This window comes from Eubalaena glacialis, chromosome 11, assembly GCF_028564815.1.
Source record: "Eubalaena glacialis isolate mEubGla1 chromosome 11, mEubGla1.1.hap2.+ XY, whole genome shotgun sequence".
Lineage (NCBI taxonomy): Eukaryota > Metazoa > Chordata > Mammalia > Artiodactyla > Balaenidae > Eubalaena > Eubalaena glacialis.
In genome coordinates, this window is record NC_083726.1 from 115,471,297 (window position 1) to 115,496,979 (window position 25,683).

At 49.6% G+C, this 25,683-nt stretch overlaps 2 protein-coding genes and 1 pseudogene across 2 annotated transcripts in view; 1 reads left to right on the forward strand and 2 right to left on the reverse strand.

Annotated features, from left to right (window-relative positions):
- Nucleotides 1-25,683, forward strand: part of WNT5B (Wnt family member 5B) — a 91,523-nt gene that overhangs the window by 45,082 nt on the left and 20,758 nt on the right. The gene's annotated exons all lie outside the window — the stretch shown is intronic.
- FBXL14 (F-box and leucine rich repeat protein 14) lies at nt 916-3,951 on the reverse strand. Its single transcript, XM_061204936.1, has one exon. The coding sequence runs from the start codon at nt 3,718-3,720 to the stop codon at nt 2,518-2,520; it is 1,203 nt and encodes a 400-aa protein (XP_061060919.1). The 5' UTR covers nt 3,721-3,951; the 3' UTR covers nt 916-2,517.
- LOC133101809 (U6 spliceosomal RNA) lies at nt 17,474-17,602 on the reverse strand (annotated as a pseudogene).

Genomic DNA, 25,683 nt, shown 5'->3' on the forward strand with positions numbered 1-25,683 from the left:
CAGTATTTTTTAAAAAAAAAAACCTCAGAAACAAGACAGACAGACCTCTGCGAAACAGGAATATGAAAAACCCCACTGCTGGAGCATTTATACACTTCCGTTTCCACAGCCCAACCACAGGCTGTCAGATGATTTAGTTATTGTCTACCAAAGGGCGCTCTTTGCTGGAATTGTTGGTATTCAGCCCCAATTCAGTCTAAGAACCCTCACCAGGGTTCGAGTGGCCGCCTTCTTAAAATGCAAATGTGCAAGAACTCCAGGCCGACCTCCCCGCCCCCAGGAAAGTGCTCCAAGCCGGCGGCGCTGGCGGGGCTGGCGGGGCTGGCGGGGAATGCTAAGGAGGGGCCCCCGCCCCCGCCCCCGCCCTGCCCCACGGCTCACACTGAGCCTCAGTCCGCGTGACTGAGCGCCCTTCACTTTCCCAACAATGGCCCTGGCGCCCTCCCCGCCCCCTCGCAGCCTCCCCACACCCCCTCAGGGTCAAGAAACCCATCTTTCTTCCCACTTCCACATCTCAGGACGCATTTCTTGAACATCACCCCTAGATCTCATATCCATGTAGAGAAAAACTGGCCACCCTGGTGAAACTGTGACTCTTACAAATCTGGTTTAAGAAGAAGTTTCATTTTGTTCAGTTTCTTTAAATTTCCATGTTGTTGACAGTTCAGAACCAGAAATTATATAAATCTCCATTCCAATCACATTTCTAGCAACAAAACATGTAGATGTCAGTGGTGAACCTTATACAGGATAAATTTTTCACCATGAGCTCGCACCACACAGGCTGCACGGAACTCTGCATCTTATACTTTTACTTCAGACACGCAAAACAGCACCTCCTACTGTGGCCTGGACCCAAACACACACTGCCTTCAAAATAATGCACAGATACAAGGCTTTTGTTTTTGGTTTTTTTTTTTTTCAAAAACATACTTCATATTTCCTCTTTTATTATATAAATATCAGTTTAACCTTTTACTGTAAGAATATAAATGTTTTAAGAGGATCTTTGTTATTATTTATACAAATTCACAAACAGTACAATTAACTGATAAAGGTCTCTGGGTTTCTTTAACTCCATGGTCTCGCATGTTGCTGTGGAGGATTCTAAAAAAAAATAAACCAAAAAAAATCCAACAAAAATGTACATCCTACACAAAAGTGATTTTTTTTTTTTAAAGCCACAAGTCCCAACCCCCATCAAAATAAAGAAAGGCATCTACTCCTCCATTTAGAAACAGAATTTTTAAAAACCCACAAACTCCCGTTTTATTAACAGAACAGAGATAAGACATGAATTTCAGTCTCCTTCCCTTCACATTACAGCCCCGGGGGCTCTGGAAGCCAACTCGGCTCCTCTGCTCCCAACAGGAACCCTCGCTGTGTGACCTTTTCGTGGGGAAACTTGCAAGAGGGTGAGGGCAGGGCAGAATCTGCATATTTAATCATCATTTTCAAGACACAATCTGCATCTCAAACAAACAGACAAAAAAAAACCCAAAAAACAAAACAGTCCAACTCTCATGTCTCCCACACATGTGTGCTATAAATTAAGTCAAGATTTAGGATCACGGCTGGGCCCTCAAATCCCTATGGACAAGGAGAAAAAGGAAAGCAGAGCCAGAATGTGAAGTGGGATACACGGGGTGGATGGGGTTTGGGAAGAAGCCAAAACAAAAAAGATGTACAAACCCGATGGGCATCTTTCCAGTCTAGGCACAAAAATGTTTCAGTCTCAAAATATCTCTCTTGTAGAACTCCAGGGCTTCAGAGAAAAAAGTAAACTAAAACGAGGTAGCCAGACATACACACACACACACACACCCATATATATATATATGTATATATATGTACACACACACATATATATATATAATTTATATATATATAATATATAGACTATACTCAGCAGAAAAAAAAAAAGAGACCATGATGTCAACTTTCTTCAAAAAATAAAAAAAGAAAGACAATACAAATGAAATGAGCGTGAGTGGCAGAGTACTGTCAAAGGACTGATGAGGAGAGACTGCGATTAGTTACGAAGTGGAAGAAGGGTGAAAAGGCCGTTGTAGTTGGGTTTGCTTTTATACGTTTCGAAATAAAAACCAGATCACAGTATTCAAATGAAAGCTTAAGTGAAGGCAGACATTTTCCCCAACTCCCCAGGGCTGAAAGGACTGGTCACTCCCCACCCCCCGTTTCCAAATGCAGCGCGGCGGGGATACAGTAGCTCAATCCGTTCTCCAAACCCCTGCTGGGAGGAGTGGCTGGTGGGTGGCGAGTCCATCTCCGCATCCTCGGGGAAAAGGAGAGGGTGTGGGTGTGGGTGGCGGAGGGACCCCGGACGCAACGGGGGGGAGGGGGAGGGGAGGACGAGCCTGGGGCTCCGCGTCACGGCCCCCACCGCGTCCGCGGCAATGCTCTGGGTCTACGTGTGCGTGTCGAGTGAGCGCGGGGGGCCGCGGCAGTGGCAGGAGGACGAACAGGGCGGGGCCGGGGGAGTTGGTGCTGCCGCCCTCACCTGACCTTCTCACTGTCCGTCATCTGCCAGAGGCCCAGGTTGAGTACCTTGAGGCAGGGCAGCTGCGTGATGCGCTCCAGGCCGCGCTTGGTGATGCGGGTGCAGCCGTACAGGTCGATGCCGGTGAGCTGGCTCAGGTGCTCGGCGATCAGCTCCAGGCCCTTGTCCGTGATGCGTACACACTGCCCGATGTTGAGTGTGCGCAGCCCGTGCATCTGCCGCACCATGCGGTTGATGCCGTCGTCGCTGATGTGGCAGGAGCAGAGGGAAAGGGACTTGAGGCCGTCCAGCCCCTGCGCTATGTAAGCCAGGCTCTGGTCCCCCACCTTGTCACAGAAGGACACATCCAGCCCCGAGAGGCGCAGGCTGCCCATGGCCAGATGCATGATGCCCGTGTCACTGATGTTGTCGCAGGAGCGCAGGTTAAGGCTGCGCAGGCTGCCCATGTGCGACAGGTGCAGGAGGCCTGCGTCCGAGATGCCTCCGCAGAAGCTGAGGTTGAGGAGCCTCAGGCCCGTCAGCCCCCGGGAGATGTGCTTCAGGGACAGATCCGTGAGCTTCTGGCAGTCCTGCAGCGTGAGCTGCTCCAGGCCCAGGCAGCCCTCGGCCGCGCTGCGCGTCATGCCGGCCAGGTGCCCGATGCCCACGTCCGAGAGGTGGCGGCAGCTGCGGAGATTAAGGCTCTTGAGGCGCTGCAGGCCCCAGGCGATGAGCAGGAGGCCGGTGTTGGTGATGTTGCTGCAGCCGCCCAGCTCCAGCACCTCCAGGCCCTTGAGGTACTGGGCTATGCGGCCCAGGCTGCTGTCGGTGATCTGCTTGCAGAGGCTCAGGTTGAGGGCGCGCAGCGAGCCGATCTCCTGCACGAACGCGTGGCCCAGTCCGTTGTCGGTGAGGTTGTAGCAGCCGCTGAGGTTGAGGCTCTCGATGTTGGCCATGCCCTGGATCACGTAGCTGAGGCTGCGGCGCAGGCTCAGGATCTGCACCCGGCGGATGCCCCGGGCCTGCAGGCTGGGGAACAGCGACGGGTTGGCCCGGCGCAGGTGCAGCTTGGCCTCCACCCCCCGCCACACCGACTTGTGGTAGGCGGCGTCCCGCCAGGCCGTGCACACCTGCGCCGCGCGCCCCTTGTCGCGCACGTCCAGGTAGCCGAAGATCATGGCCAGCAGCTCGGGGAACAGGCACGAGATGTGCGTCTCCATCTTCCTCCCCGCGGCGCCCGGGAGGAGGCGCGGGCCCCGCTCCCGCCCGAGCGACGAGGCGGCTGGCCGGCCGCGCCGCGGGCCCAACGGACGCGCCTCCCGCCTTCCGGCTCGGCGCCGCTCCTCCTCCCGTCCGCGCGTCCTTCCTGCCGCCCTGCCCGCCCTCCCCGCCCGGCGCGCTCGGCGCTCACATCCCGGGCGGGCGCCCCCGCAGCCCGGCCCTCGCTGGGCTCAGCCCTACCGCGCCCGGCCCGCGCCGCCCCGCGCGCCCCGCCGCCGCCGCCGCCGCCGCGCCCCCGGCCGCATCCTCCGGCGCCGCGCGGGCCGGGCTGCGCGCTCGGGCTGGGCGCCGGGAGGCTGCGGCCGCCTTTGTCCTCGCCCGCTTTTCAAAGCTGCCAGCGGGCCGCCCGCACTCGGCCGCCCCGGCGGGGGGACCTCGGGCCGGCGCGCGCTCGGCCCCCGCGTCCGCGCGCGGGGCAGCGCCGGCCGGCACGGAGCGCGCGCGCGGAGCCGACCCGGGGCGAGCGGCGGCCGCGCCGGGGGCGTCCGGGCCGGACCCGCTGCTCTCCGCGCCTCCGCGCCCCCGCCCCCCGCGCTCCCCCGCGCGCGCGCGATGGTACGAGCCTGCGCGCCGGAACTGCCGGCGTTGTCCTGGAAACCGAGCGCCGGCCCGCCGCGGGTTAACCCTGTGCGCGCCGTCGGGGCGCCGGCCGGGCCCGCCGCCGCCAACGCTTCCGCCGCCTCCACCGCCCGCAAGGAGCCGCCGGCCACGCCCGGCCCGCGTCTAGGCTCCGCGCCGCCGGGTCCGAGGCCTCCCCGCGCGCTCCCGGCCCAGCCTCCCGCCCGCTCCCTTTATCCTCCCGCAAGACACTCCTCCCCGGACCGCTGCTCGGTGACCGCCCCGCTCTCCTCCCCGCCTCCGTCCCCGGGGCCCCGCCGCGCGTCTGTGCAGCCACCTCCTCGGTCCTCCCCAGTGGGCGGCTTCCCACGGTTCTTTTCTCTCCAGTCTTGTGCCCTAAACTGGGGAGAAACTCAGGACTACCCGCGCGTCCCTTAGCCGAGCACGGCCTCCCCCACTGCGCGCTCTGAATCTAGCCATTACCACTTCCTTCTAGCATGTTCCGGGTGTTTCCAGACACCGCCGCCAGTGCGCTCCCTCGGCTCCTTCTCCATCACAACTCCGTCCGCTTCCGCACTCGGCCGGCAGCCCTGGGCTGCGCCGCGTCGCCTCCGCCTGCTTCGCGCCCGGAGGGAGCAGCCTCCCCTCAACCCTTACCGCCACCGCTTTCTTTCTTGTCAACCTCTTAGACGATGAAGGGCCCAGTTGTGCCGACAGTCAGTGTGTTCGTATGTGCCGATACAATTTTATTTTTTGACAAAACAGAGTGACGATTGGGCTTGGTTTAAGGTGCTCCAGCAAATGTCTGTTCGTTTACAAACTGTGTTCTCTGGAACCATGGAATGCTCCAGTCTAGAGCGTGGCTCCTGGGTCTTAAATGCCCACTCAGAGGATAGGGTTTCAAAAGAGTTTCATTTTAACTACCTTCAAACCAAGAATTTTGGAACCAGAAAAATGACCCTCTGTGTTTTTAAGGAATTTGTGGATCCACACAACAAGATGCAAGACAATCTGGTTCAGCTATCAAAAAAGGAGAATGGTTTCATTGATTCTTTGAGAACCTGAACAAGGTTTTGACTGGGTTCCATATTCAGTATATGAGGTTTCCTTTTGGCCACTTACTTCTCTTTTGCCCAGGAGACCAGTAGCGGGCCAAGTACATACAGATAGGTAATAGACATAATACCTTTTTAGACTGCCACCCACCTCCCCTGTTCCTAAATCAGGAAATGCACAAGCAAAATCCTTCACCCACATGCACGTGGTGCAAGGCCCAGAGATTTTTATAACCCTCCTGGAATCATGTAGGGTTGTGTTGGTCATCTAGAGGATTCCAAATGTGCTGTGCAGTGAGAGTCTCAATTCTGGGCTGCACCTGGGTTGGCACTCTTCTCCTGGGCTGTATCTAGGCATACACTGGTCTCAGTCACTGCTGCCCAAACTTTTACCTTACACGCTACGTGAAGTGACTTTTTTTGTTGTTCTGTGGATGTAGATGTGTTTGTGTTGATATCAAGGTCTTAATCCACAACACCTTAATCCTCCTTATCACAAAACAAAGTGCTAGACCACCAGTGGGGGGCGGGGGGGCTGACCTGAAGAGAAGGAGCTTAGTTAGCCGTGTCCCTCCTCCAGACTCGCTGCTGCTCTCAAGTCTGAAAAGTAGTTCAGAGGTGCCCGGAAGCACTTTCTCGAGAAGTGGACCACCTGCTCCTAGCTTTCGCGAAGTTTTTTCTTGAGTTTAACTCTAGAATGGTATTAATTCAGGACCTTTTATGTAAGGCGTTCAAACATATATGACAAGGATTTTCAGCGATATGATTGTGTTCACGTTCAATAAACAGGAGAATAAACATCAAGAGGTATCTTAGAAAATGCACATTAGTGGGGAAACAGAGTGGCATCAGGTTAGCCCTCTGCTGAGTCTGGGGCATGGAGGAAGTGTCTCCCCTTTCCGAGGCTCAGTTTCCTTGTGTTTCACTAGGGCAGATTGACTGGATAATCTCCAGGGATCTTCTCAACAGTTACCCTCTGGGAAACCATGAGCCTCTCTGAGTCCTGTCTCAGCCCGACATTTTGCATTGTTCCTAATGCAACCCCGAGAGTAGGGATAGTTTCACGTGCACTGGCTTCTTGGGGGTTTCAGTTTAGGCTGTGATTTAGGACACAAAAATAGGTGGAGGGAATTATGGACCAGAGACTGGTGGTCTGGAGAAGATGTATATCAATGTAGAGGGTCCTGTGGACAGCTACTCATATTTTGAGCCCAGGTTGAGACTTTTGTATATGATTCAACAGCTTGCAACCAAGGTGAAGTTTTTTTCTGAATGAGCTCTGAAATTCTGTTTAGAAGCAGAGGTGATAGCCCTGTGTACAGAGTCTCTAAAACTTTACCAAGAATTTTAAAGACACTGGTTTTTCAGATAGGGTGTGTTTTTCATCTGGGTAGGGCCTGGGAAAATTGTGAGGCCCAACCCAAAGATCAGGCTTACTTAAGGATGTATGCTTCCTGGGACTTCCCTGGTGGCGCAGTGGTTGGGACTCCACGCTGCCCATGCCGTGGGCCTGGGTTCAATCCCTGGTCAGGAACTAGATCCCATATGCATGTCGCAACTAAGAGCTCTCATGCCACAGCTAGGGAGCCCGCATGTCTCAACTAAGGAGCCCACGAGCCACAACTAAGACCTGGCACGACCAAATAAATAAATATTAAAAAAAAAAAAAAAAAGATGTATGCTTCCTCACACAGAGAGGCAGGAAAGATCAGAAGAGATCCGTAGCTTTTAAACTCCTCATTCAAGAATATATGTGTCCAGGGCTTCCCTGGTGGCACAGTGGTTAAGAATCCGCCTGCCAAGGCAGGGGACACGGGTTCGAACCCTGGTCCAGGAATATCCCACCTGCCACAGAGCAACTAAGCCCGTGTGCCGCAACTACTGAGCCTGTGCTCTAGAGCCCGCGAGCCACAACTACTGAGCCCACGTGCCACAACTAGTGAAGCCTGCGTGCCTAGAGCCTGTGCTCCGCAACGAGAAGCCACCGCAATGAGAAACCCGCGCACTGCAACGAAGAGTAGCCCCCGCTCACCACAACTAGCGAAAGCCCGTGCGCAGCAACGAAGACCCAACGCAGCCAAAAATAAAAATAAATAAAATAAAATAGATTTATTTAAAAAAAAAAAAAAGAATGTAGGTGTCCAGAAACAGTGACCCAGAGTCTAGCTGGTGGGCGTTGGATCAGAGGAGTTAAAACATGTTGTGTGTGTTTTATGTTAACTCTAATGTATCCATGGCACAATGGATGCCTCGCAGTAGGCGCTCTGTAAATGCGGTTGAACTGAAGTGAATGAGAACGATAACAATTATATAATCTCTTTACGAAAGACTTCATACATGTCAAAACTTTTCTGGACCACCAGTAACAATGGATATCTGAGGTTTATAAAATCGTGCCTTTCCAACTACTTCCCCACTTCAAGGCCACATTCTCTCTATTCCTAAGTAATTCTTAGCAGGAGAGTATCCTGGGGCACCTCTTGATTAGAGAAAAGGTAAGACGTAGTGAGGACTTGATTCACTGACTGCAAAGAGAAGATTTAACTAGAAACAACAACAGAACAACGTGACTGAATAATGCGCAAAGGACTTGAACAGACAGTTCTCCAAAGAAGACATACAGGTGGCCAACAAGCAGGTGAAAAGATGCTCAACATCATTAAGCATTAGGGAAATGCTAATCAAAAGTACAATAAGATATTATCTCATACCCGTTAGGATGGCTGCAATGAATAAAACAGAAAATAACAAGTGTTGGTGAGGAGGTAGAGATATTGGAACCCTGGTGTGCTGTTGATGGGAATGTGAAATGGTACGGCTGCTGTGGGAAACAGTATGGAGGCTCCTCAAAAACTTAAAAATAGAACTACCTTATGATCCAGCAATTCCACTTCTGGGCGTATACCAAAAATAAATAAAAGCAGAGTCTAGACGCACCATTTGTACACCCAAGTTCATAGCATTATCTGCAACAGCCAAAAGGTAGGAGCAACCCAAGTGTCCCTCACAGATCATGGATAAACACAAGGCAGTCTATCCATACGATGGAATATTATTCAGCCTTAAAAAAGGAAGGAAATCCTGTCACACACCACAGCATGGAGGGGGCTTGAAGACATCATGCTGAGTGAAGTAAGCCAGTCACAAAAAGACAAATACTGTATTATTTCGCTTATAAGAGGTATGTAGAATAGTCAAAATCACAGAAACAGAAAGTAGAAGGGTGGCTGCCAGAGGCTGAGGGAGGGGAGCTGTTTCGGGGCACAGAGTTTCAGTTTTGCAAAATGAACACGTTCTGGAAATTTGTTGCACAATGTGAATGTACTTAACACTATTGAATTGTACACCTTAAAATGGTTAAGATGGTAAGTTTTACGTTATATATATTTTACCACAATTAAAAATGAAAAGATTTAAACAGAACCAACACTGTGAAATGAAGATGTAAATAAATAGGAAAAATAGGTGAAAATTGTCCTCACGTCAACAAATTCCTGGAACACCCCGAAATATTTGTTTACTCTCTCCCAGATTTTTAGTTCGTTCTATCCTGTAAACAAGGGCTTTATCCACCCCAATAAAAATAAGGGCTTGAGGTCTGGGTAGCTGGCGCCCTCTCCTGAGGATGACTGGGCCCTTTCATGTACAAACTGGAAAAACTCATGCGAAAGAGACGGGGTGCTATTAATAATCGCCCCCGGATGAATGGACACCCCCTCCTTTTACACTGGAAATGCGGCTGCATTTGAAATTTGTTGTTTGCAACTTTTGAGTGTTAACCGTACCATATATTTTCTTTTTTTTTAAATTTATTTATTTTATTATTTTATTTGTTAAAATTTATTTATTTATTTATTTTGGCTGCGTTGGGGCTTCGTTGCTGTGCACAGGCTTTCTCTAGTTGCGGCAAGCGGGGGCTACTCATCGTTGCGGTGCGGTGGCTTCTCTTGTTGCGGAGCACCGGCTCTAGGCGCGCGGGCTTCACTAGTTGTGGCTCGCAGGCTCTAGAGCGCAGGCTCAGTAGTTGTGGTGCACAGGCTTAGTTGCTCCGCAGCATGTGGGATCTTCCCAGACCAGGGCTTGAATATGTGTCCCCTGCATTGGCAGGCAGATTCTTAACCACTGCGCCACCAGGGAAGCCTAACATATATCTTCGTATTTTCAGGCGCCCGACGAAAGGATTAGAAATACTTTGATCGAATAACCCCAAGTATCAGTTATTAGTTGTTAATATTAACAAACACCTTAGGTACTTGTTACCAAGCAGGTAGCTATGACAACCCTAAAATAAAACAAGCCATCTTGTAAATGTAGCCATTTCCAAGCACTGAACACTTGAGAAGGTGGGTTTTCAATCATGTGATGGTTCAGGAAATGTTCCTACAGCTGGTGTGCACGGCTCTGTGCCCTGGAGTAGACAAAGATGCAGAGGGTATGTCTGCTTCTTAGGACTCAGGACCCGGCAACGCGCTACGAAATAGTTTCCGTATTATCAGTGGGGTAAGTGCCAATGGAGTGATGGTTATAAATAAAATGTTCTCAGTTTAGAGGACCACTACAGAGAAGCCTCGAATTTGAATAGTGTTGATGAGAGGCAAGTCATTACATAGGGTGGAAATTTATTTAGAGAACAGGCTGGCTTTACTTTACTAGTTTAGGAAAAAATAATGCCATAATAGCAAACATACATTGTCATACATTGTTCTGATTCTTCAGTATTGAAGAATATTGAAAATTTCCTTTTCAGGGAATTCCCTGGCGCCCCAGTGGTTAGGACTCGGCACTTTCACTGCTGAGCGCCCGGGTTCAATCCCTGGTTGGGTAACCAAGATCCCACAAGCCGTGCGACATGACCCCCCAAAAAGAGTCACCTTTTCAAAGAATTCTTAGCTTTTTCTCTTTATTCTCTTTCAAGAATAAGAAACTTTATTTTAACTGTTGTCTATCCGGAACTGGAATTTGGCATCTGAAGTCAGAAATTCTTAGTTCATGGTTTGGACTTTGCTACTGTTTTTAGAACAGAGATTGCCTTGGGAAAAAATTATTTTAAATCAGCTGTCTTTCTCCTCATTTTGCCCGACAATAGAGCTTGGTGCCTCACACACTGCGGGGGGGGGGGGTGAAAGGGGACCACTGAGACATTGACTGACCCCTGGGATGGCCCAGGTCTGAGGGGGGCTCCCCTAGGTGCCCGTGACTCGAGGCCCCTTGACACAGGGCTGTTCCCCAGGCAGTGTCCTGAGGAGTTAAGTGTCCCCCAGACTTGCAGCCCAAGTTGTGCACTGGAGTCCCGGCTTTTCCATTATGGCTGCGTGCCCTCCGGCAGCGTGGCTTCAGTGCTTTGAGCCTCAATTTCCTCATCTGTAAAATGAAAAGTCACTCCTTGTCACAGAACTGTGGTGAGAACTCATTGAGAAAAACCACGCAGGGGAAAGGGAGGGCCCTCGTGGGAACCTGGCCCTTAGGAGGGAGCTAATAAACACTGTTCTGGTTTTTTCTTTTATAAATGAACCATCAAAAAAAGCCCCACATGGATGTGCCCCCAAATTGTACAGATACATCCTTACTGACAGTTAAACATTTTAAAAATGCTATTTCCTGTTTTTAAGAAATGCGCAGGTTAAAGGAGCGGAAACAGCAAACTCGCAAGAGCGTGGTGAGACGGCCCTTCACATGGGGGGAGCCCCCTGTCTCTGTGCCCCTCCTTCTCTCCTCCCTGAGCCGGGAAGAGTCGTGCTCCGTTCAGAAAACCAGGAGACAGTCCCAGACTCTGCCAGACACACATCCATCCTTTTTCGTCCGACCTAGGTTTTCATCACCAACTCTCATGCTTTCTTGGGCTTCTCCGACTTGCATGTGTATCAGAGTAACTTCGAAGGTCTCTGAGTCAGAGGTCTGGGGGGGGGGGGTGGTGCTGAGAATTTGCACGTCCAGCGGGTTTCCCAGGTGCTGCCAGAACCTCCCACCCCCCGGTTTTCCTTCTCCTGATTTAAAACTTTGTGAAATTATACTTCTTGAAGTCTCTCCTTTTTTAGTAAAATACAAATAATATTTAAAATAATTATGTCCCCCCCCTACCATCTTTTGCCTTTGAGTCTCTGGTGTGAAGTCCAAAGTTTTCCCCGTGATGTACTGATAGAACGTGGGTTTTTAGTCAGACAGATTCTGGGTCAAAACCTTGACTTTATCACGTATCAGCTCTGTGACTTTGGACGAGCTATTTCATCACTTGGAGACTTGGTTTTCTCGTCTGTAAAATAGGACTAGTGATTTTCTTATCTTGGGAGCTTTGTGAGGATTGAGCGGGATAATGCACGGAACCCCCTAGTACGGCCTCTGGCCGTCGTGAAAATAGCTAGTTTTTTTTTTTTTTTTTTGGCTGCACCACGCAGCATGCAGAATCTTAGCTCCGCAGCCAGGGATCAAACCCAGGCCCCTTGCAGTGGAAGCGCGGAGTCTTAGCCACTGGACCACCAGGGAAGTCCCCAGAACACCTGGTATTTATTGCGCATTTATTGTGTGTTAGACATTCTTTGAAGGTCTTTACGAGTATGACTCAGCTGTTCCTCCCATAGGTCCACCTACATGACTGTGAAGTAGGTTCCATTACTACCTCTGTTTCCTGGTGGGGAAACCACGGCACAGAGGTAAGTGCTCGAGACAATCCGGCCCACAGAACTGGGATTTCAACGCCATGGTCTAGACCTAGAGCCACTTTCTAAATCACTGCTCCGCTGCCCTGAGGATGTATGTAAGTTTGTCAGCCCACCTGGCTAGGGTGCAGTTTCTGTGCGACACCAAACGAGGAGGGTCCATGAAAGCAGCCGCTGCCGGTGACTGAGATGCTGACCCCGCCATGAACGGTCATGGGCCATGACAAGGGGTGGCTTTCGTGTGCAACACCTAAGGCCCTGGTTGGTAGACTGCCAAAGTGGGTCTGTGTGTGTGTGTGTGTATGAGACACAGACAGAGACTGCGAGGGCGGAGCCTGCGGGCACCGCTGTGAGTGTGCTCCCTGGGGTGACGTGCTGACGCCAGGCTCCATCTCCGGGCCTCCAGCGGGACGCCCGGCCGACTCTGGCCTCGCTCAGGCCCCAGGAAGCCGCTTGTGTGTAATTATGTCACCCTCTAGTGGTTACTTCCCTATTAGCCCTTTATCCGCGGAGCAGCCCCTCCCTCTAGGTGCAGGTGACCTCTGGGTGAGCAGACCCTCGGGGAGCTTGGGGGGGCTGCAGGGAGGCAGTGCTGGGAAAAGAGGAGTGTGGCCAAGGGCAAGGAGAGAGGGGCACGATCGGGAGAGGGCAAAGTGCTCCGGGAATAAGGATTAGTTTACTCCTGCAGAGAAGGGGGAGGTGGGAAAGGCAGAACATCTGGAGAGAGGAGGAGTTCCTACGCATCAATTTTTCTAACCTTTTATTTTTAATTGAGGTATAGTTGATTTACAATATAGTTTCAGGTGTACAGCAAAGTGATTCAGCTATATATACATACACACACATATCTATGCATATACATACACATATATGTACACCATATGTATCTATTCTTTTTCAGATTCTTTTCCATTATAAGTTATTACAAGACATTGAATATAGCTCCCTGTGCTATAGAGCAGGTCTCTGTTGTTTATCTATTTTATACATAGTAGTGTGTATCTGTTCATCCCAAGCTCCTAATTTATCCTCCCCCCCATCCCCTCTGGTAACCCTATGTTTGTTTTCTGTGTCTGTGAGTCTATTTCCGCAGCAACATGGATGGACCTAGAGGTTATCATATTAAGTGAAGTAAGTCAGAAAGAGAAAGACAAATATTGTATGATATCACTTATATGTGGAATCTAAAAAAATGATATAAATGAACTTATTTACAGAAACAGAGCGCGTATCCATCTTTATCGAGCGCTGTTTCTTGTTTGTGGGCATGGGTACTGCACCCCGGGCTCTCTCCGGAGCTTCAGTGCAGAGGGCTGGTGGGGTCGGAGAAGAACTATTTTTAACCAGTTTCAGTTCTCTTTTCCAAGGGAAGTAGGCACAGGCCGCGGGACTCACAAGGGCTGAGTAAATTCCAAACTCTCACCACCTGGGTGGACAGCTGGCTTGACTGCTTCTCCCCGGCCTGAGGCTATGTTCTCTCTGCCGGGAAAGGTCATTTTTGTCAGGATCCTCGTAGGTCTGTCATATCTTGATAAATATTTCAAAGGCAGGGAGGGGATTAAGATCCATCAACTCAGAACTGATTTGTAACTCCATATCGGGCCTGGGACTCTGCTGTCTGCAGCCTTATGGGGCCGGAGTTTGAAGGTTATTCCCTTCTGGAAGGGTGCTGGCACTGAGCCAGGCTTTGCTGGAAAGCCCTATTTGGATGAACCAGAGCATTTACATTTCTTACATCATGTTAGACCCAGAGGAGGACTAAGGGTCGGCCCTGATGCCGAGTTCACAGCCAGGTCCCCTTTTCTGCCAAGAGGATAGGGTTAAAGGTTTTAAAAAAGCCAGAAGCTCAAGGGGTACAAAAGCACAATCTCGCCTTGCTGGTTTTAACCCTTCACACCCCAGAAAAGATGGTTGGAGATAAAAATCGCATCTTTACATCATGGGATCCGCAGCTTTCCTGATTGCCATCGTTCCCAAAGAGGCCACTAACTCCAAGCATGGCTTCCCCCTGTGTCAGGGCATGAAAACAGCACAGAAACTCTGTCCACACTGTCCCTAAAGCTGGAAAAATTCGTCTCAGCCCTGAACTCAGTGAGGTTCTTTGTCTGTTGTTTGCTGTTTATTTTTAAACTTCACGTACTGTTTAAAGCCAAAAAGTTCAGGTAACTCTTTCAAGTTGTCCGTGCCTGCTGTGAACCATCAAGAATTCCTTGATTTAGTTGGTTGCGGGGACTAAGCCGTCAGCATTTGGGCAGAAGAGGGAAACCTAGAGATTGGACGATGCTTCCCTTTGAAGCTTCAAGGGCGCCGTGAGGACGTGTGAGGACAGCACTGGGTTTTACAAGTGGAGAAAACAAGGCGGAGAATGAGAAGTGACCTTGTCAAAGTCATGGGGTCTTTCCTGGGCCCGCACAGCTTCTGGGAACCCCGCACACAGGCTTGCCTTTGTACGCGATGTTTCACTAAAGCTCTGTGCATCTGGAAGGATAATCAGACGTGGGCAGAAGTCCACAGACGTGGGCTCACTTGTGGCACTAAGTGAGGGGGATGCTAATTGATAAACCGCAGCAGGCGAGGAAAAGCAGCCACTCCAAACAGAGTGACGGTGGGAGTGGCCGTTAAAGGTGCTGGGCGGAGGGCGGATAAATAAATAAATAATAAATAAATTACAAAATATCCTAAAAGAAAAAGTGCTGTGGGGAAACGGGAATCCCCACCTTTGGGATCCCCTTTTTGCCTGGTTCTCCATTCTCCCAATTTTATATATAGATGTTAAAAGTTTGACATACTTTGAAAAATCATATGTAAGCTAAGAAGCTGCCCTAGCAGGCAGAGTGGAAGTGAGTGCGCTGCCCTGTGACCTCAGCAGCAGCCTGTGTTACGCTTCCTGTTAGAAACGGCGCATCTGCTTCCTTAGGCTACTACCCGACCATCATAATGTTCCATATAAACGTAGCATTTACTACAAACACCCTGTAAGGGGTCATACACCGACGGAAAGCCGTGGCTACTGTGTGAATTAATATGCTAATATTTTTCTGTGTTATATAGTATAAGATAGGAAGTGCTTAAGATTTGAGCATTTGTTAATCCTTAACCACCATAAAGAATCTCATGGTTGAAGAGGGGAGGGAACAAATTAGAGGTATGGGATTAACAAACTACTGTATATTGATTAGCCAAAGAATTTGTTTGGGTTTTTCTGTAACATCTTATGGAAAAACCCGAGCGAACTTTTTGGCCAACCCAATATAAACTAGAGAAGCAGCAAGGATATATTGTACAGCACAGGGAATTATACCCGTTATCTTGTAATAATGTATAATAGAGTATAATCTGCAAAAATACTCAGTCACTATACTGTACACCTGAAACTAATGCAATATTGTAAATCAACTATACTTCAATTTGAAAAAAAAAAGACCTGAAAATAACATTGTCTATCATTTGCTATTCTCCCAGGAAAAGCAATGGCCCGCAAAAAAATTAAAAAATAAAAGTTGGAGGGATTAAGTCTGCGGTGTTATACGTGAGAAAGCACCCAGATTCCATATGAAAGTTGAGCTGCTTCACACCCCTTTCTAAACAGGAAGGATGCAAATATATGGCAGCATTAGGTTGGAGCCTGAATGTTTTCTTAAACATTTCTTAGATGTTAGGGATCCTGAAAGATTAAACAAGCAGAATATTCCATCCTGGGTGAGTGTCACCTAGTGCCTGTTAGGAGAATGTTTCCTAGCTCCTGCTTGAGTGGACCTCCCCCACTCCCTCCCCTCCCAAAAAAAGAGTAAACTATCTCTAAACATCAAAATAAAATCAAGATCAGCAATAAAACAACGTTAAAAAGGCGTATCAGAGATCCACCAGATTCTATTCTGCATTTTTCTGCAGCATACCAGTTTGGTTTGCTTCATGGTTAGTTGCACCTGGATCTGGGTGGTGGTTTCATGGGTGTAGACAAATGTCAAAATTCATCAAGCTGTGTATTTAAGATTTGTGTATTTTACTCTATGTATATTTTGTTTACGTTTTTTTTTTTTTTTTAAGCTGTTTGTTTGTTTAAGTCAGAGGGGGCTTAACAGGTCAAGGGAGGTTTACTTCTATGCGTACAAATGATCACAAGTTCTGTTTATTCAACGGGCCAATCAAACGGGTAGAGGTTCTGCGGCAGCTGCAAAGGGCCGGGCACTGTGCCTTAACCCTAACCCGCAGCCCTGCGGCCGCCCTTGCCCAGTGACTGCCACACCCTCCCTGGACCTTTCTGGCCTGGCTGCGCTCGCTGAACTAGGGCAGGGAGTTTGCATTTCTGCTCACCCACATCCTGCAGCCCCTGGTACAGTGTATGCAGTTGGCACTCGATAAATATTCTTTCAGTCTGATCACTTTTCTTTGGTTAATCTGTGTTGCAGGTGGGGAGTAGAGTGGGAGAGAGAGGGAAAAGGAAGCTTTTTTTAAAGCCTAAATCAGAGACTCTGTGTCATGGGGAGCATCCCGGGACGGGCCAGGAGCTGGGACAGAGAACGCACAGACCTTTCTGGATCTGCCTCCGTCTTTGAGGACGTTTCCTTAATGTTGGAAAAATACACTCGTTTCATCGTTGCTGTACCCCGCTCCATGCTGTTCCCTATGGAGCCCTGTTGGGTCACATTATACTTGCTGGGTTCTGCTGTGCAGTTTTCCATTGTCATTTTGGTTGTTGATACTGGCTTTTCAGGTTGGGTGTGCGGTTTCTCTTGACACAAACACGAGTACCTTTTATCACTGAGATTTTCCTAGGGGTCCGGCCATTGTAAGCTGGAAATTGTCATCGGGATTCGTGTTCGCGTTCCTATGGGTGAAAAACACAGGCCTTTCTGCGGGGCAGGGGATGCAGCCGCTCTGTGCCACCAGGAGGACAAGGGCACCACAGGAAAGCCGTGGCACACGTCAGAGCGCCAGACACAGCTGGCCTGCCAGTGCCTGACACCCCACATGGTGGCATCCGCAAGGGTGAGGCCCTTTGCAGAAGAGCAAGAACGCTCCTGCCTTGTTCTTGCGCCTGCTAATGTGTCCTTGACTTGAACTTGGGGGCACTGGCTACTGGGCATTAGACCCATTTAATGAGGGTCCTCATTAGAATTTTCCTCTCTGGCAGTTTTTTTTGTTTTTTGTTTTTTTAATTTATTTTTATTTTTGGCTGCATTGGGTCTTCGTTGCGGTGCGCGGGCTTCTCACTGCAGTGGCTTCTCTTATTGCGGAGCACAGCGCGCAGGCTTCAGTAGTTGTGACGCACGGGCTTAGTTGCTCCGCGGCATGTGGGATCTGCCCGGGCCAGGGCTCGAACCTGTGTCCCCTGCATTGGCAGGCGGATTCTTAACCACTGCGCCACCAGGGAAGCCCTCTGGCCGTTTTTTAAATCTGTTTTGTTACTGAGGTGTAACCGACATATAAAATTAGGGACCTTGTCACAAACCTGCATCACCCTTGCTGAGGCCATGCTAGTATCGAAGGTACGTACAGAGGATATAGATCTTCTCTGTGTCTTTCCAATTTTAGTAGATCTGCTGCTGCAGCGGCGGTGGGCACTTCAATCCGTTTTTGTAAACGAAATTTCTAACTGCTTTTGAAACCCACAATGTTGTTTTATTTTGCTGGTGGAACCCAGCGGGTGATGTTGGGATAGGGCTGTGGCCACAGAGCATGGTTAGCTTTGGGAAAGCAGCGGAGCCAAAAAATGCCCCCTGGTTCAACACTTCCGCCCTCTGAGTGACTTCAGCCCATATCCAGTTACAGAGTCACAGGCTTTCTTTGGCAAAAACACGTTTTTGCGCTAGAGTTCGCCAGGCAAAGCCAGCGTCACCTGGCTAGTGGAGTTTGGGGGCCCAGTCTGCCTCACACGTGATTAGAGGCACTGTTTGTTCAGGGCTCCTCTGTAGAATGTTTATTCATGGAGAAGTAGAAAGAAGCTCCAGCAGCCCAGCTGGCTTTCCAGATCCTGGGTGGAATTTGTAACCCTGTTTTTTTCTTTCATTGGATGTGGCTGTCACAGAAAGAGAATAAATATGGACCCCTGGTCGCCGCCAATGCTGTGCTTCCATTGCATTTAACACATAATGAAAGTCAGGTGTGTGCTCAGAGATGCAGAGCTGAACCAAGGCGAGGAGTCCTACACTTCTGTCCCCAGAGCTGGTGACAGTTCTGGGCAGGATCCTCTGGCCTCCCTCATTTGGCCGCTGGCTGAAAGATGTGGTCCTGCTGAAGTGTTCTCATCTTAAAACTAAATGACATATGAAAGAGGAAATAAAAATGCCTAAGAATCATCTAAACACGTCTGCCCTTGTGAATAATCAAAGAAATGCAGTTTAAAATGAGATTGTATTTTTTTAAATAAATAAATTTATTTATTTATTTATTTTTGGCTATGTTGGGTCTTCGTTGCTGCGCGCAGGCTTTCTCTAGTTGCAGCAAGCGGGGGCTACTCTTCGTTGCGGTGCGTGGGGTTCTCATCGCAGTGACTTCTCTTGTTGTGGAGCACGGGCTCTAGGCGCGTGGGCTTCAGTAGTTGTGGCACACGGGCTCAGTAGTTGTGGCTCGCGGGCTCAGTAGTTGTGGCGCGCAGGCTCTAGAGCGCAGGCTCAGTAGTTGTGACGCACGGGCTTAGTTGCTCCGCGGCATGTGGGATCTTCCCGGACCAGGGCTCGAAACTGTGTCCCCTGCATTGGCAGGCGGATTCTTAACCACTGTGCCACTAGGGAAGCCCAAAATGAGATAATACTTTTTACCTATCACAAGATGAGATTTTTTTTTAAATGACACTATCCAATCATCTTAATTAACTTTTGTTATTCAGAACTAAAAATTACTTTAGTGTTTTATTAGGCTTTACCTTCATGAAAGGTTGGAAATTTTTTAGACAATTTATTTTGAAAGCATAATAAATTGCCTAATAGACTTAATAAGCCAATTTAACTGGACTGGTGGACTGGTCAGTAGATGCCAGGGCTGTGAGGGCTGGAAAGGACTTTAGGGCTTATGTGGTTCAGCCCTTCGTCATCTCCGTGAGGAATCAGGGATGTAGAGCAGGTGTGTCTGCAGTCCCAAGTATGAAGGGCTAGACCTGCGTTAGTAAAACACAATGTGCTGTTGCTTAGGTCTTGCTGTAGGTGAATAGCTTAATATAGGATTATGCTTTCTTTTCTTTTTTAATATCTCTAGGATGTTGTGCTTTACTGTCTTTCCAGACAGACAAAATGTCATAGGCCTCAAAAAACAGGAATTCAGGCCTGTTTTCCCGTCCACTCTCTGTCCTTATACGACTGTGTGTCTGGATGCCTCTCTGTATTTTTTAAAAATTTTTGTTAGAGTTGATTTACAGTGTTGGGTTAGTTTCAGGTGTACAGCAAAGTGAATCAGTTATACATATACATGTATCCACTCCTTTAGATTCTTTTCCCACATAGGTCATCACAGAGTGTTGAGTAGAGTTCCCTGTGCTGGACAGTAGGTTCCCATTAGTTACCTATCTCATATATAGCAGTGTGTGTATGTCAGTGCCAGTCTCCCACTTTATCCCTCCCCCCTCTGTATTTTTAATGAGGATTACCACCTGACCACAGTTGCCGTCTCTTCGGTAGACTTACTTAGCAACCATTTGAGCAACTCCAAATACACAGAGGTGTTTACAGTCTGAAAGGGGATTTTTAAAAGTCTATACATGAGTCTAATACAAAGTAGGATAGGCTGTGAGAGCTGGTGTTAGTCAAGCTCATACTAGCTCCTGTCATGAACAAGTGCCAGCTGTAAATCGGCTCTAAAATTGTAGAAGTTCATTTCTAGCCCCTGTGAAAACCAAAATGCATGCTCCTTATCGGCCAGCAGCTCTCCAGGCAGCAACTCCAGGACCTGGGCTTCTTCTGTCTGTGACTCTGGCTTTAGTCTTCCTTGAACCCGCCGTGCTTGTGCACATGAAGCTGAAAGAAGCAGGGAGCATGGGGTGCAGCTTGTGGGGGGTTTTCACGGGCCAGACTCGGGAGTTGCCGACATCATTTCTTCTGACATTCCACGAGGAAGAGCTCAGTCCTATGACCATTTTAGGACATCTGAGCGCTGGAAAATGTGATTGAGCCATGTGACCAGCCCGTGAGCTCTGCCACGAATAGCTGTGAGGGTCCCAAGTGGGAAGATGTCTATGGGGTGAAGTAACATCTCAGAAAATAAATGCATAGGTACCCAGGGTTGCAGAAGTTATTAATACTTATTTCTACGATTAACTATCATTTTTGTTGATTTTAATAAATGCATCTCTGCTGACTCCTCGTAGGTGTATACACACTTCAGGCCGTTTGTGTTTTCAGTTGTGGTGCCTCTCTCGGGTCGAGGACATGTTTGCAAGCTGGCCGGATCCAGTGGAGATCAAACCTTCCCCAACCACCCTATGTAGCCTTGGAGAGGAGCATGAAAATCGTGAACTCTCCCCAAAGCCACATGCAGACATGGTCCCATCAGTATTTTTTTAAATTTTTATTTATTTATTTGGCTGCACCGGGTCTTAGCTGCAGCACACAGGATCTTTTTTTTTTTTCAGTTGCGTCATGCGGGATCTAGTTCCCTGACCAGGGATCAAACCCCAGCCCCCTGCACTGGGAGCGCAGAGTCTTAGCCACTGGACCGCCAGGGAAGTCCTCTCCCATCAGTATTCTCAATTTCAGTTCAGCCGTGACCGAAGGCAAGCGGTCTGAGGGCCTGTGCTGGTGGCTGGTCCCCACTCCTGACATTTGTCACCCTCACGGCTGTGTAACACAGACCTGCCCACGCGGGCTGACAAGCTTCTCCTTCTGCCCTCATTGTGCTCCTGCGGGGTCGGCCCTCCCAGCTGGGCCCCAAGCTCTGGGCTGTCACTCCACGAACAGCAAACATCGCCGGCCTTCCTGAGTGCAGATCTGATGTTGCCTCTCTCCTGCTGGAGTGTCTTGGGCGTCCTGCAGATTGCAGACGGAGGCCCAGACTCCTGGAGTGGGGGGGGTGTCCTGGGGTCTTCAATCAGGTGGTCCCAGGATGAGGGAGCCCGCCTTGCCAGGAATTGATGACTTTTGTTTTTCTTTGAATTTTGGTTTTCTCTCTCTCTCTCTCTTTCTCATTCTGTGTTTTCTAAAGTTGAATTTTGGACGTGAAATTGTTATATGATGTTCTTGTCATTCTCAAAATGTGTTACGTGTTTCTGACCTTGGTCCAGTGGGAAGGCCTTCCCCTCCCATGTCCACCCGTGGGAATCCTGCCCGTCCTCTGAGGGACAAGTTCAAACACCACCTCCATCAGAGCTTCCCTGGTGGCACAGTGGTTGAGAATCCGCCTGCCAACGCAGGGGACACAGGTTCGAGCCCTGGTCTGGGAAGATCCCACACGCCGCGGAGCAACTAAGCCCGTGCGCCACAACTACTGAGCCCGCATGACACAACTACTGAGCCCACGTGCCACAACTACTGAAGCCCGCATGCCTAGAGCCGGTGCTCCGCAACAAGAGAAGCCACCGCAGTGAGAAGCCCGCGCACCACAAGGAAGAGTAGCCCCCGCTCACCACAACTAAAGAAAAGCCCGCGCACAGCAACGAAGACCCAACACAGCCAAAAATTAATTAATTAATTATTTAAAGAATTAAAAAAAAAAACCACCACCTCCATCATGAAGCATCCCCTCCTTAGGAGTTAATCTGTCTTTCTTAGGATTAATAATCGGACACACTTACTAGGATGACAGCTGAACAGCCATTTGGTACGTCCACTGTGACGTGTTACTCTGCTCAGTATTGTAATCTGGCCCGTTGCCCCGCCCCTGAATGATGAGAACAATTTCACTCATCTTTGACCAAGACGTAGTAGATGCTTGATAAAATTTATTGATTTGGAGTCACAGAAAGAATTTCCTTTGAATTACTCTCTGGCATTTTCGCTGGGTCTGACCTTTTTCCTATACTGAGTAGCAAATACGAAATAGCTAGTCATTTAGTTCTGATGATGGGAAATTACTCCCCATGTCATTACTGCATCTGCTTTTCCTAGTGATTAACTGTAAGGATGAGAAGTTACTGGAATAGAAAGTTTATCTCCCTGGCTGGTAGGTGGGTGACCCTGGGCCGTGGGTTAGGTTGGCTGCCTTTACTACCCATGTGCCTGTAGTATCTTGCGTGTTACCTCTGTTATAGCCCTTACTACACGAAACGTAACTAACTCACAGATTTCAGATGGAACTTGTGGTTTTGATGATGGGGGTGATGATTTGTTTTTCTTGCCTGGCTGCCACTCTAGACCAGCTCAGTCCGTAAAGTCCCTGTGATGATGGAAACGTGCTGTGACCTGAGCTGTCCCCAACAAAAGCCACAAGACCCACGGAATTCCCTGGCGGTCCAGTGGTTAGGACTCCACGCTTCTACTGCAGGGGGCGCAGGTTTGATCCCTGGTTGGGGAACTAAGATCTCGCATGCTGTGCGATGTGGCAAAAAAACCCAAAAAACAAAAAAAACAGCCACAAGACACACGAGGGTACTGAGCCTTTGAAATGTGGCCACTGCCACTGAAGACCGGAATGCTTAACTTCAAGTCATTTTAGCTTTTTTTTGGCCACTCCCCACAGCATGCGGGATCTTAGTTCCCCGACCAGGGATTGAACCCGGGCCCACGGCAGTGAAAGCGCCGAGTCCTAACCACTGGACGACCAGGGAAGTCCTGAGTCATTTTAACTTTCAGTAGTCACGAGTGGCCAGTGGCTACCGCAGTGGAGGGACGGCGATGCTGCATTCCTAGGGGAGTGACATCTTACGGGCCTGTTGTCCTCTCCTGTGCGGTGCTAGGCGCTCAGTGGCCCACAGTCAGTATCCGTCGAGTGATGGGCACTGAACAGTCACCAGGGGCCACAGAATTCAAGGAGCCTGCCGGCGTCTGTGTGTCACCTGCCGGCGTCTGTGTGTCACCTGCCTTCTCTGCAGCCCCCATGAGGCGGCCCAGGCCACATGGCCACCCGGCTCGGCCTCTGTCCTTGCAGCCTTCGCCAGGCCAGCAGGCCACCAGGGAGCAATTTAGCAGGAGGGCTGGGAGCCTGTGAAAGGGGCCTGGCAGAGCCGTAAAAGAAACAGAAGAATCTCGGTGGTGAACTGAGACCCTCAACCTGCCCAGGCTTGAATTGGGTGATCCTGCTTTTTCCAGAGGCAACCGCACAAGTCATTTAATTCCAAAACCCAGAACCTGTGAGGCCCCGGGACCTGACCTGAAGGACTCCAGGGTGACTCTGGTCTGGGGAAAGGAGATGTGGGTATTGTGCTAGCGAAGGGAGGGAAGAAGGGGGCCGCCTGGCTGTGATGTTCTCCCCGTGAGGAAGGAAGTGAGGGCCCCTGTAGGGGTGAGCACTTTATGCCTCTGGTCCCATTAGAAGGATGCTCGACACCTCTTCCCTCTGAGGACCTACCTCTCCCGCAGCACAGTCTAAGGGTCAGTCTGAACCGGGGGACCAGCTAGAGGCGGCAGTGGGCAGACTGCATCACCTAGAGTTGCTGGCAACCAGGGGGCCACGTCCGCGTGGGCTGTCAGTCCCGGGACAGTCAGATGCCCCCTCCTCTCCTGCTCTGGGTTGGAGCCCCTCCGGCCGGTCCTTCCTCAGCCGTGTCCCTGGTACCTGGCTGGTGGAGGTGGAGGCCCAGGTGTCTGGCATCACCATTCCAGCCCTGTGGATCCAGGCTGCTGCTTCCACTATTCTTTTCACTGCAGTAGGCATCTCCTGCTTGTTTATAAAAATGAATGAAGTAACTATCCTGTTTTTGCAAATGGAAATTGCCCATTTTGGGAGCAGAAGGTTGGCAACTTCAGTAAGAGTGTAAGAGCACAAGAAGACTGGAGTGAGATGAGGCAGTGACTTAACCAAACTCTCTGTTTCTGGGATGGAACGATGGAATTGTTTAGAAAAAAGAACCAGTATATGTAACTGCTTCCAGAAAACCCCATATGTGCAAATCCAGATTTATAAATAGTTCAGAATGATTGTTCACATGGTAAAATGACTATTATATGTAATATATAAAAATATATAATACATATAGTAATGTTCTTTTAAATAAGAGAGTCACTTACTTAAAAGCCTTTGGGAACCTGACAAGCAAAATGAATGTGTGAAGCAGCCAGGAGAGAGGTGATAGAGAGCGGTGGGGAGTTTGGAAAATTAGCCTGTGTGTACCCTCCCCCATCCATGAGGCATTTATATTTCAAAAATTTTGAAACTTTATGTTAGTCAAAGAGATTTGATTGGCTGACAGTTGGTGATTCCTGCTTTTTTAAATAGTATGATTTCCCCAGGTCCTTTTAAAATACGCTTTGGTTTGCAAAAACAGGAACACATTTACTTGGTAACATAGATAAACATTTAAATTCTAGTTAGCCCATGGCTTAGAGAGAGGTCATTGGCCTGCAGGTGATGGGGATCCAGAGCTCCATTTATTGCTTTGTTCACTCTATCCCAACCAAGGAATGTGCAGAAGTGGATGACACTTGCCCAGGTAAATGCTTTTCCCCAGACCAACAGACCCAGTGAAAGCAGATGACGGGAGAAAGGTGGGAGCACCCAGACATCTCTCCCTTCCCCTCCCCGCTCCCCTGAAAACGAAGTCCACAAGTGTGGCTGCCATGCTTCCTGTACCACAATTACCTCTGGCCATTCTTTTCTAGAGCATCTTTTTAAATTAATTTATCAGGATTCGTGAGGAGGAAAAATTCCTCTTTCTCATCTTCCAATGGACTTTTGCTTGGTACCCAGGGAGAAAACTCTGCTTTTCCAAGTGAGGTGAGGGGGAGTCAGCAGGGATCGGCCCCTCTGGGAAACTTGCAGGGACCGGAGTCTGGGGACTTGCACCGCCTGCTCCTTGGATCGCATTGCAGCAGATACAGAGGACACGTTTACACTTCCTGAGGTCCTGGGACCTGGGGAATCATGGTTCCCTGAAACATCAAGAATTAGTCTTTAGGGCTTCCCTGGTGGCGCAGTGGTTAAGAATCCGCCTGACAATGCAGGGGACACGGGTTCAAGCCCTGGTCCGGGAAGATCCCATATGCCGCGGAGCAACTAAGCCCGTGCACCGCAACTACTGAGCCTGCGCTCTAGAGCCCACGAGCCTCAACTACTGAGCCCACGTGCTGCAACTACTGAAGCCCGCGTGCCTAGAGCCTGTGCTCCACAACAAGAGAAGCCACCGTGATGAGAAGCCTGCGCACCGCAACGAAGAGTAGCCCCCGCTCACCGCAGCTAGAGAAAGCCGGCTCAGCAACGAAGACCCAACGCAGCCATAAAAAAAAAAGAGAGAAAAAAAAAAAAAGAATTAGTCTTTAGCGGGGTGGTCTCAGGATCCGGTTGTGTGTGCTGACACCCTGCGCCACAGTTGGGGCGGGTTTGCTCTCTCCTTCCCAAACAGTGGGAAGTTTGTCACTGGCAAACTTACCACTGTGAAGGACAAACTCATTTCTGGGGAAGGGCAGTTTTGCATTTCTCTAAAAGGCCACAATTAAAACCTCACCACTCCTACCCACTCTCTACCCTTCACCTCACCCCCAAGACGTGATTTGTCCTGCAAGCTAGAGACACAGGAGAAACGACACAGTGTTTGCGAGATAAGGCTTCCCAAGGG

Excerpts from the sequence above, each read along its gene's own strand:
- FBXL14 (XM_061204936.1), bottom strand. The coding sequence starts at position 3,720 with ATGGAGACGCACATCTCGTGCCTGTTCCCCGAGCTGCTGGCCATGATC.